The 11,972-nt window shown below is 46.8% G+C and overlaps 1 protein-coding gene across 4 annotated transcripts; it reads left to right on the top strand.

Moving 5' to 3' along the window:
• The first annotated feature begins 75 nt into the window (after positions 1-75).
• On the top strand, positions 76-11,106 carry esrp1 (epithelial splicing regulatory protein 1). Of its 4 annotated transcripts, none has more exons than XM_060064701.1 (16): positions 76-434; positions 660-797; positions 1,142-1,258; positions 1,648-1,759; positions 2,263-2,388; positions 2,574-2,628; positions 2,725-2,835; positions 2,944-3,076; positions 3,251-3,293; positions 3,933-4,252; positions 5,261-5,485; positions 5,871-6,111; positions 7,067-7,247; positions 7,596-7,749; positions 8,616-8,708; positions 9,321-11,106. In XM_060064701.1, the coding sequence occupies exons 1-16, from the start codon at positions 303-305 to the stop codon at positions 9,453-9,455; spliced, it is 2,316 nt and encodes a 771-aa protein (XP_059920684.1). In that variant the 5' UTR covers positions 76-302; the 3' UTR covers positions 9,456-11,106. The 4 variants fall into 4 exon arrangements, with proteins under 4 accessions (XP_059920684.1, XP_059920683.1, XP_059920686.1 ...); XM_060064700.1 differs by having other exon boundaries at positions 5,871-6,123; XM_060064703.1 differs by having other exon boundaries at positions 8,616-8,749; positions 9,321-9,456.
• The last annotated feature ends 866 nt before the right edge of the window (positions 11,107-11,972 follow it).

The following is an 11,972-nucleotide window of genomic DNA, read 5'->3' as shown; positions in this document are numbered from 1 at the left end:
CTTATTTGAAAACCACCTGAACCAGGGAGGGCAGGTATATGGTCACGTGACTCCACAGGTAGGCACACTACAAAAACGGAACCACAGCCATTTCTCCACTATGGTGACTGCGGGACGTTTTGCATATATTTCGCACTCTAAACCTGGAGCTATTTACCTCGCCTAAATGCTTTGGCGTGAAGGTGTACGAGCCTAGTTTAGACGAGTGCCACCACTAGTTTCTTTCTAGTTCACTTTTGAGGGAGTTCTCTAGTAAGAGATTGTATTATTAGGTACGCTTTATTTATTTTTTATTTTTGGAAATGACGGCACAGGTAGACTACCTGGCGGTGTTGTTCGCGAACACATCTGGCACCAGCGGAGATCTGCTGGGATCGGACGAAAAGGAGCTCGGTCAACTAGTGTGGCAGCTGGTGGACTTAAAGAACAAAACGGTAGATATTTTTTAAAAAAAAGAGATATTCTTCTTTTAAAGTTATATAGGCCTATAATGTCGAATACAATTAATTGCATTGGGGGCAGTAAACATAGGGGGTTATGATGATGTAAGGGGCTGTTAAACATTTGACATAAGGCTTGTGATATGTGTAAGCTGACATCGTTTGAGGTGTAGGCTATGTACAGCAGTTGCCTGACATGTTTGTGTCTCCTCAAACCAGTTGGGCAGGGTGAATGAGCTCCTGATCAAGCAGGAGCTCTGCGACCTGACAGAAAAACAAGAGGAGGCGGAGGAAGATAATGGATCCCTCACTGATTCTGTCTCAACTGCCGCAAACCTGGAGAGTGCATTAAATCAGGTATATAATCTACTGGAGTACAAGCAATCAAATCATCCTTTACACTAATGTTTATAAGTGTACATGATGTGATGTGTTACAATTGTTTAAGCTCATCATAACACAAACAGTGGGTTAGTAGGCACTGTAATGGAATGGTAGGGAACCACACTTTCTGGGAAGTGGGTGGGTGTTGCTGAATAAGTATGCTCCTAATACAGACTGAATAACAGTTATAATGTACCAAATGGATGCTGCCTCCTGAAACCAAATCAACAATGGTACAGAAACCAACACATCCTGCAACATGATGTGTATGCTTTAGTGTGCCCAATACAAATACTTTTCCTATTCTCCCTTTACAGTTTCACCTAACACTCACCAATGAGGTGAACAGCATAGGGGCAGGCACCTCGGTGTGTTTGTGTACTGACGGACAGCTCCACATTCGGCAAGTCATTCACCCCCAGGCAGCAGGCAAGGTGAGTGTGCGTGGGGAGGGTGGATACACCTGGCAAGAGGCAGGGAGAGACCTACATAACCTGCTCCAATCAGCCCGCTGCTCCCAAGCGACTCTGCCAGTGCACTGTCGAGCCAGAGAGCTATTAACATAACTGAATTCTTGAGAGTGTACATAACGCATCGACAAGTACACGGAGCTGACCCCTCAACCTGTTGGACAGGCGCTGGATGTGGAACAATGCGCGTCCCATTTGAACTCGATGCTGTTCAAGCTTAAGTACACAGCCTAATGATGCCAATAAAGAGGAAAGTCACTTTCCTGAAGCCCTATCACCCAGCTGCTGCAGTGTGGCCTGTTCACACGCCACACACACTGTTTGAAATGGACCTTCTCTCCCCGTGTCTATAGAACCTCCTGGTGCCAGAGTGTTTCTTCTCATTCTTTGACCTGCGGAAGGAGTTCAGAAAGCACTTCCCTGCGTCTGACCTCAAGGCCGTAGATGTGCACTTCATGGCTGAATGTATCCTCACCCCCCTGGCTGCCGTCAGCCCCCTCCCTCAGGAGGCTGGGTGCTCGCATGGTCTGCAGTATTTGTTTGTTGGTTTTTGTTGGGATTTCTTTAGTGCCTGTTTGCCCCCTGCATGGTAGTGAGGGAGACGTATGGCGCACCATGCAAAAAGTGCACAAATTAAAGGTTCACAAGTCATGGGGTGTTGGCTACAAGACTCAAGGTTTTGAAATGCAAATAGAGAAACAATGGCAGCACTGGGCTAAGCGTATAGTGAAAGAGTGTGTGTTTAGCCAACAGGGCTGACCCCCACACACCCTTTAGTACGGAACTACTGACGTCTCCCTCCCTTTCTCTGGCTCCGTTTCTATTTCTCTCCTGAACGCCCCTTTTCTCTCTCCTGGTTGGTCTTCTATGCCCTAAAATACTAATCTATTTCAAACCATTCAGAACATGCTTTTATGGGCTGGTGCTGTGTGTCCTCCTGTAGTCTCCTTGACTTCTATCAATCCCAGCTCTAAACTTACCTGTGGATGAACTGACGGTGTTGGACTCGTCGGAGGTGTTACCCCGAGAAGCGGCTGTGCAGAACGTGAAGGCCATGGCCAGCATCGCCCTGGCCCTGCTCCCTGAACCCCTCTGTGAGTGGCTTTACTACACAAGGCTTTAGGTTACCACTATAGGATATTAACATACTTGGTATTTGCTCTTATCAAATTGTGACTGTAACTGCAAAATATATATACATATATATATTCGAAATAATTTATTATTAAGAATAATACCAATAATTAACAATACCGATAAAACATTTTCTCCATTACAGCACACACATTTCTGTACCCAGAGAGAGTCAATGAGAAGTTTGAAACGGGCACATGGTAAGCAGGACTTCTTTGTCAGTACAGTAAAAACCTATACACAATTGCTCCAAGTCCTCGTGTAGCGTGCTCATTGGCCTGTGTTGTGGTGCGCAGCAGTAAGATGGAGAAGGTGTGCGATAACTCTGTGATCAGAGCCAGAGGCCTGCCCTGGCAGTCCTCAGACCAGGACATCGCTCGCTTCTTCAGAGGACTCAACATTGCCAAGTACGTTTCTTAAATATTTACTTCCGTTGCTTTTCTTAATGTCTTAATGTGTTCACAGCGTGTTGTTTACAAAGTATCTGTAACGGAATATGTGGTCTGGTACTACAGAGGTGGTGCGGCGTTGTGCCTTAACGCTCAGGGAAGGAGGAACGGAGAAGCTCTGGTGCGCTTCATCAATGAAGAGCACAGAGATCTGGCTCTGCAGAGACACAAGCACCACATGGGGAACCGCTACATTGAGGTGAATCCTCTTAATCTAGCTCACTGGGGCTACCGTCCAGTACTTCATCAGCATTGCTCCTCGCACTTGGGAGCAATTCAGCCCCTTCCATATCAATGTCACACCCCATGATACCTTGTTGGTATTGGCAATGCAATGCACCGGCTGAAGTGTTTTTTTACTATTTACTTTCAGGTTTACAAGGCAACAGGAGAGGACTTCCTGAAGATAGCAGGAGGTGAGTGAACCACGTAGCGAATTTACTTGAGAAACATTTCTGGTAATGTTAAGTTCTCGGCAGAACCGTGTACAGAGATAACTTTAAAAACTTGGATAGAATATTTTTATTGAATGAAAAGCTTACTTACTAAAGTGGCTGTCTCATTGTCATGCAAAACCAATCCCTTGATTTGGGAGATATGTCATTGTGTTAGCTACTTCAGAAACAATAGGGAGCCTCTCATCACTGTTACCACAACAAGTCAGGGCCATCCCCTTACGCCTGCTATGTATGTTCATGTATTTATTATGAAGGGTACCCCATTCTCCTAGCGCCACACCGATTGTATCAACCAGCAGATGTGGGCTCAGAATTACTCTCATGATTTAAACATTATAAAAGAAAGATTGTCTCTGCAACAAAAATGTAATCCCCTTAGCGTCACCAATCGTTTTAAGGGGTTGTACAATGATAAGGGTTAATCCTTGATTCAATTCAGAATAAAGCATAGAATACCGTCCTTGACTTGGGGAAGCATCACTAATGCTAATGAACAGCTATCAAGGATGATCCGAGTGGGAGACGTTCGACCGGTATCGATGAGGCCCTCTCCTCCCCCCTTAACCAAAGCTCTGCCTCTCTCTGGTTGGGCTTCAGGTACCTCCAACGAGGTGGCCCTGTTCCTGTCCCGAGAGGACCAGGTCATCGTTAGGATGCGGGGGCTCCCCTTCACCGCCACGCAGGAGCAGGTGCTGGCCTTCTTCGGCCAGGGGGAGGGGCCCACCGAGGTGTGTGACGTGAGCGGGGGCGGCGACGGCATTCTGTTTGTGCGCTACCCAGACGGGCGCCCCACCGGGGACGCCTTCGTCCTGTTCTCCTGCGAGGAGCACGCTCAGAGCGCCCTGAAGAAGCACAAGGAGATCCTGGGGAAGAGATACATCGAGCTGTTCAAGAGCACGGCCGCGGAGGTGCAGCAGGTGGGTAGTGGCATGAGGGCCCGTCAGTAGTCAATGCATCTAGGAGTGAAGGGCAGCGGGGGGAGGGAGGAGCGCGGGGGTGTTGTAGGAAGCACTGGTTTGGAGTTCAGGGGTGGATATAGATTCTGCTGCTTAGGCTGTTGCATCAGAACACCAACTTGGCAGACTTAAGCTGTTAACCAGGTGAACCGCGGAAAAGGTTTGTCCCCTCTGAAACAAGGGAGTCAGAAGAGGCACCCGCTGTGGTTTCAAATCTGGAAGCATACCTTGTAACTAGGAATCAAACCAATCGATCACCAGCCAGATGGCTCTTTACCATAAATGGCCATAAAAGAAGAACCAAATTGTTTTAGTAATTAAGCTAGATCACCTTTTACGAGAAACACAAAATCACTTGAAATTGACCATAAAGGATAATTAAATTACAGAATGAAATAATTACTAGTAGACATATGTTAAGAATTTGGTGGTTCTGAAGTTGCTCAGGCTGAAGTCAAAACAGGGTTTTAGGGGTGGGCTGTACATATCAGCAAGGTGTGTTTAGCAAGATGTTTTCTTAACCACACAATACTGGATAATGAGTTAAACAACTCATGATCACCTGTGCATTGAAAGGGACATTGTCTGGCTTGTTCTTCCTTGTTTGTGTGAAGCAACCATTTCATATCCATATCTATCCAGAGTCTTAATAGACCCTATGCTGTAAATGAATTATTAAACCAGTTGCGTCAAATTTCCAAACAATCCCTTACACTTAAACTTGAAATGATTACAAGTATGTCATGAATTTTCCTTCTCCGTAATGCGTGTGTAATGTGAATTCCGGCAGAGAGTATAGTTGAGAGGCGGACTCCTGAGAGATGAAAGTGTGTAAAACAAACAGTGTTAGTGGGCTGATGAGCAGGTTAGGGGACGCTGCCGGTGGAGTATTGTTTGCTTGTTTGCTCTGGGCCGTGTGTTAGCCGAGCAGTGCGTAACTGTATCTTTTGTGTGTGTGTGGGCTTGCAGGTGTTGAACCGGTACTCCTCAGCCCCCCTCATCTCTGTGGCCCCTGCTCCCCTGGTGTCCATGCTGCCCACCGTTTCTCTCCTGCCCTCTCCTGGCGGTGTGCGAGACTGCCTGAGACTCCGAGGGCTGCCGTACACCGCCACCATTGAGGACATCCTCACCTTCCTGGGCGAGTTCACCAGAGACATCAGGCCCCACGGAGTGCACATGGTGCTGAACCAACAGGTACGGGCCAGTCCACGTCCAGAGGGAGGCAGTCTAACTTGCTGGCGTCTCTCCTGATGCTATCAGATTATTTGACCAGTATGCATATTGGGTTTTTATGAATATTGTTAATATGATAATAAATAATATTGTTCCGTCCACTGAAACACAAGTTCAATATGCGACTGTGCATATGAAGCGCTTGCAATCCCCCACTCCCATCCAATCCACTTGGCTTTCTCCTCCAGCACAGCCGGCCCCATCATTTGAATATCTTTTACATATGGGGCCGTGGTGGAAGGCATTAGAGTGAGGGCCTACAGCCCCTAGCAGCTCCACGCCTCGGCCCCGCCCTAGCCCCGTTCACACCAGTTGTTAACCTGTCACTGGCCTTCCCTCCTCCCAGGGCCGCCCGTCAGGGGACTGCTTCATCCAGATCTCCTCCCCAGAGAGGGCCTTCATGGCCTCCCAGCGGCTGCACAAGCAGATGATGTCGGGGCCCCGGGGGGTCAACTGCCGCTACGTGGAGGTGTTCCCCTGCAGCGCCGAGGAGATGGGCCTGGTGCTGATGGGGGGCACACTGTCGCACACACCCACACACACACACAGCCGGAGTAGGAGTGGGACAGGGCTCAGCCCGCCGCCATGTAAGTCCAGACGTAAGTGCCGCTGGGAGCTGGGTGTGCTTCGGGACTGCCAGGGGTAGGTGGGCTCCTGCCATGGGGGCAGAGAGGTGGGGTTAGAGGTTCAATTCTGCCCCCTCTCTTCTCTGGGGTCTTTCCAATCTAGGACTCTGATGATGGGGGGCTTCTGGTCTGAGCCCAGGGGTAGGAGTAGTGTGTGTGTCTGTGTTCTTACATTTGTGTGTGTTTGTGTGGTTCTATTGCAACATTTCTGTATGATTCTCAATGATTTTTACGTCATTTAGTTTTAGATGTTTGCATGACTTTTAATGAACTGGTTGCTCTGCACTTTAAATTTTCAAATTTAATTTCCACATTTGTTCATTTTGATCTAAGAGCGAGTTTATTTTGATGGCACGGGTAGCAGCACTTCTTTACCCGTACCTACTGGAGTGGTTTAATTTGATCTTCACATGCCGCAAGCCCTACTACACTATAATACAACCATTACAACACTAGAGGACTGAGAGGTGTGGATTTTGGGTTATTCGTGCGTCCAGTTTTGTGTGTGTGTGTGTGTGTGTGCGTGCGTGCGTGCGTGCGTGCGTGTATGGACCTTTGGTAGGGGAGCTGTGCGCTGGGTGTGTAGAAATTCTTTCACTCTCTCCTCTCTGACCTAAATGTGTACTTGTGCATTTCCATAGCAACAACAAGCTTTTGATCAAATGACAATAAAGAATAGTCCCTAGCCGGGGCTTAGCAGGAAACATGCCTTGAAATGCAGAGGTTCACATGCATGAAGACGAGAGATTCATGTGAGGTCACAGACAACAGGATATAACTCCATTACAACATCCTACAGAGAAGGACGTCAGGGTCCTAGTACTAGTCCTCTTATAATCCCACCCGTCTGTCCTCTTGGCCCTTATAGACGGTCTCATAACCCCTAGTCCCTGTCCCTCCTCTGCCCCTCCCCCAGGTCTGTCTCCTCCCACCTACTCCTTCGCCGGCGCCCCCCCGGTCATGTCTGCGGAGGCCGCCGCTGCCCTCTACCCTCCCATTGGCCAGATGATGCTCGCCCCCCGCACAATGGCCCCCGGGCACCCTTACTACCCTGCGTCCACTCAGGTGTACATGAACTACGCAGCATACTATCCCAGGTAAGCACCCCGCCCACGGCCAGAGCCTCCCTGTTTTACGGCCCGCCGCCAAAGAGAGATTTGTGTTGTTGCTCAATGTGTGTGGTCGGCCAAGGAAAGATACTTGGACAAGGTTAGTTGATAACTAAACAATGTGTTATCATCAGCCAGCTTGGTCAGTATCACTCCTCCCCCTTTAGTCCTTGGTAGGGCTACTACAGAAGTAATATAACAGGTGCTACTCTCATTGCATTAATCTTTGAATTATTTCTTAAAACAATTAACCAAAATACCAAAATGACCTTTATCATTTTCCTGTTGCACTGCTGAATGAGTCCCTGGTCCCCACACCCTTGTTTGTTTTTCTAGTCCTCCTGGTTCTCCCAACACTCTGGGCTACTATCCCTCCCCCTCACACCTCCCCACCCCCCCTCACCTGCCCTCCCCCGGGGGCCTGGTGCGCATGCCTGGCCTGACCTTTAACGGTGTCAAAGATCTCATCAGTGCCGTGCAAGGATACCAGGTACTGTGTGTGTGTGTGTGTGTGTGTGTGTGTGTGTGTGTGTGTGTGTGTGTGTGTGTGTGTGTGTGTGTGTGTGTGTGTGTGTGTGTGTGTGTGTGTGTGTGTGTGTGTGTGTGTGTGTGTGTGTGTGTGTGTGTGTGTGTGTGAGAGAGAGAACTGCTCTTCAACTCTTGTCTGCATTGCCTCTGGCATTCCCACATGCCTTTTCAGTAGGATGCCTTTCCAAATGCTGTATTCAAATCTCCTTCCATTGTGGGTGTGTGTCCTCACACATCCACCGTGTTTGCCCAGAGGCTATCAAACAAGTTTATCTGCTCTGCGGCCCCACCCCTTCTCTCATACATACTGCTGCCTGCTTAGACTTGACTTGCCAGAAGTCCTACTCAGAGTTGAGGAAGAGGAAATATAAATCCCTGGTGGAGAACAGATATCATTTGTACCTGGACAGGGTCCCCGTGACTTGGATACAGTTTTGGGCGAGACAGAAGAGAATGTCCTGTCACCAGCATACCCATACTGGAGAAACTGGGCCTTCTGGAAGATTCACGTGTGTGTGTGTGTGTGTGTGTGTGTGTGTGTGTGTGTGTGTGTGTGTGTGTGTGTGTGTGTGTGTGTGTGTGTGTGTGTGTGTGTGTGTGTGTGTGTGTGTGTGTGTGTGTGTGTGTGTGTGTGAAAAATAATGTAACCTAATGTCCCTTTTTGGAGAGTGAGAACTAAATTGGTTTAGCTGAGCCTTCACGGTAACAAAAGTGTGAAGCTTTAAAGCGTGGTTAGGAGTAGAACTGGTTCATCACCGCATCCCTAGTGTCCCTCTAACCCTGAGCTCCTGTCTCCTGTGCCTCCTCCCCCTCCCCTCTACCCCACAGTACGCCTCAGACGATGGACTCGCGATGCACGCTCACGGCCTCATGCACACCCATGACCCCGCCAGGACTTTGCTTACGCAGTCCAAAGAATGGGTGTGTATTTAACGTGTCAGAGACACTGAGACAGGTTGCAGGTAAGGATGTGTGTGTGTGTGTGTGTGTGTGTGTGTGTGTGTGTGTGTGTGTGTGTGTGTGTGTGTGTGTGTGTGTGTGTGTGTGTGTGTGTGTGTGTGTGTGTGTGTGTGTGTGTGTGTGTGTGTGTGTTTGTTTAGATGTGTTAGGAAAGTTCCCACTAACTGCTAACTACCTCAGCAATGGCATGTCTAAACAATGAGGCTGGTTAGAGGAAACGTTGTCTGAGCTGTCAAAGACCCCTCTCTCTGTAATCTACTATCTAACTCTTGTCTAGAGGGAGAGTTCAGTTATATTGAAGATGATTGCACGAGTCCTCAGGACTACAAGGTAGTGGCTGGGCTTCTCCTGCTCAATGACCTTAAAGGTCTTCCATGGTGGGGATTGAGGGTTGGTGTAGATGTATGTAGGTTGTCTAAGTTGGGGGGGGAATAAGAAGTTTATTCTGTGTATGGGACTGTAGATGAAGAGGATGGGTACACTTGTAGTCCTGCTGCTCACAGTAATATGTAGTAGTTACTAAACCATACCCTTCTAAGCCTCTCTCTTTCACCCCTCTGTTTCCTCATCTAGAGTCTCCTGGAGGCGGTTCCTCACCTGAGCAGCAGTCTGATTGGTCAGTCCGGCGTAGGGGACCTCTCTCTCATGCCCCTTCCGCCTCTGATGACCAACGCGGGGGGGCAGTACTTGGACCTGGCCCTGCTGTAGGGTCACACACACACACACTTCCACGGGCGCATACACACTTATCGGAATATCAAGCTGTACGTGGAAGACCTGTGCATCGCTAGCTTTTATAATAGAGCCTTTTTTGTTTTGTTTTTTTATTTATGTTTAAAAATAGAAATTAATGTATTTTATACCAAATCACCATGAACTTAGCCAAAATATCGTCTTTCTTTGTTTCACATTGTACAACATGTATTTTTAGAAGCCTTATCGAGATATAACTTGTTGATAAAATATAATCACTAAGATATATTTAAAGGTGTAGTGTGTAGAGTTTCGTAGCGTCTAGCGGAATGGACTTGGCAGAAATGGAATATGTATGTGAGTACGTTTAAACTTGTGTAATCACATGGAAATGAACATCCTTCTTTTTTGTTACCTCAAAAAGGAACATTTATATCAAAGGGAGATAATTGTTTATCATCATCACTCTCTTACCTGTAGGTTGCGACCTATGCATGCAGACATTTTTACAGACTAAATAACAAAATACAAATTATAAATCGATCAAGGAAGCTCATAACTTGCCCCTTAGTTACTCGATGCTGTCGTAGACGGTATAATTTTGGAGGTTCCTTCTTACAGGCCATTACAGGCCACTGTAGCTTCTCCTAGGTCGTTTGAAAGGGAGGGGAGGGGCCAGTATTCAGTTAGTTCTTATCTGCAAACTCCGCGCTAGAAGCCACAAAATCCTACACACTCCGCCGTGAATATCTTGTTCTCAATATAAGTAGAAAAGTTACATAGTAGCAAAATAAGATTTTCCTCCTGTGCTTTTTTGTGAACCAAAGTGTGCATGAGTGTGAGAGAAAAGTATTATGTGTGGCTGCTTTAATGGATTTTAATAACCTGTTTGTATCATGCCTTTTTCATTTTTTTTTATATACATTTGATATAATACCTTAAAGATTGTATCGGAAACGTTAGTGCATGAAGAAGTTAGTAGTACTACTATGAGATTGTTTACATATGGCCAACTACAAATGCACTGCTTATACTTATCATGAACACACAAACAATATCTTCCCACTCCAACACCATCTCCTAGTTTTTTTATGTGTGTATTCAAACGTGTGCCTTTTGTGTTTTTGTGACACACCTCAACCCATGCCTATCCCAGTTGCTGGAAATCCAACAATGGGCTTGAACGCTTCCTTTCGGCTTGTTTCTCCACATTTCTGGTTACTGGATGAACCTCCACGGGTGTGTCTAGTAAACGCTATCACACACCTTCACTCTGCTCCTAGACGACGCCAAAGATGCAGTTCGTTCCTTAAAGCCTTCCCCTTGCCGCATTTTTCATTTTTTCAACAAGAAAACGGTACAGGTTCTGCCAGTCAAACCACCTCCCTACAAACCACGGGCCAATTAGGAGGTGGCTCACAAGAGAGCTGATAAGTAGAGGAACTAAACAACGCTGTTGACATTCCTGTTGTGAATTTGAGTCTGCGTTTGGCCCCCAGGGGAAGGCCCCTGTATGTATGGGGCCACTATTGCTGTTCTCCTGCCCTGGGAGAACCATGATGTCATTGTGAAGCGTTGTATCCATGCCCTACTCATCAGCATCCAGCTCAGGATTACAGCCGGCGACAGTGCTTAAATGAAAAATAAACGTTACATGTGAAGTTAAGTCTGCCCTCCATCTGTTTGATTGGTAAGTTTCACAGCAGCCCCCCTTTTCATGATACGTAGCAAAGGAGTAAACAAGGACTATTTTTTTTATATATTTCTTATGCAGCATGATTATTACCTCTAGTTTATACACACACACACACACACACACACACACACACACACACACACACCATGGCAAAGGGTCTGCCTCTCTCCCAGTCAAATTAAGGGACAGGACATGCCGGGAAAGTTAGGCACGGAGAGTACTTCAAGGGGTGTTGAAAGAGAGTGAGAGAGAACGAGGGAGTACACAACGATGTCGGACCCTCAGGGCTGAGGTGGCATTGTGTAATTCAACACTGGCCACCCCACCCTTCTTGATCCTATTTAAACGCACCCACTCGCTCCACCGCAACAACACCTCCATCCGCCGGGCTGCTGCTGACTAAAGAGACTTAATGAGAAAATGTTGAATGCATTGTGAAAGCCATTGGCTGTTAATTACATTTTAAACAAGCTTGTGCCATTTTTGTAAATACAAATTGAGAGGTAATGACTACTTTGTTTTCCCAATTGAAAAGCCAAGAAGTGAACATATATGATGATATGAACATAGTTCATTGCATAATCTATTGCATATTTTGAATAATTAATTTTATATTTGTAGAATATTAAATATGGATGGAATCGATTTCAACTTTCCATTCAAAAGAAACCTGTTTTGTGACTTTAAAAGCAAGTACAGTCGTGTGAAAGACTTGCACGCCTGTTAGTTTATTCCTCTTTAAATTTGAGGCACACATTCACTTGTATGATTTACAGACACCATCTATCTTACTAAATAGGTGGACCATTGCTCCACCTGCACTGACCCTTAAAGAA

The sequence above is a fragment of the Gadus macrocephalus genome, chromosome 11 (genome assembly GCF_031168955.1).
Source record: "Gadus macrocephalus chromosome 11, ASM3116895v1".
Lineage (NCBI taxonomy): Eukaryota > Metazoa > Chordata > Actinopteri > Gadiformes > Gadidae > Gadus > Gadus macrocephalus.
This window is presented reverse-complemented; position numbering and strand designations above follow the sequence as displayed.

Excerpts from the sequence above, each read along its gene's own strand:
- esrp1 (XM_060064700.1), top strand. The coding sequence starts at position 303 with ATGACGGCACAGGTAGACTACCTGGCGGTGTTGTTCGCGAACACATCT. Across the intron at positions 435-659 it reads TGGACTTAAAGAACAAAACG|TTGGGCAGGGTGAATGAGCT; the intron begins GTAGATATTTTT and ends TCCTCAAACCAG. Across the intron at positions 2,836-2,943 it reads AGAGGACTCAACATTGCCAA|AGGTGGTGCGGCGTTGTGCC; the intron begins GTACGTTTCTTA and ends CTGGTACTACAG.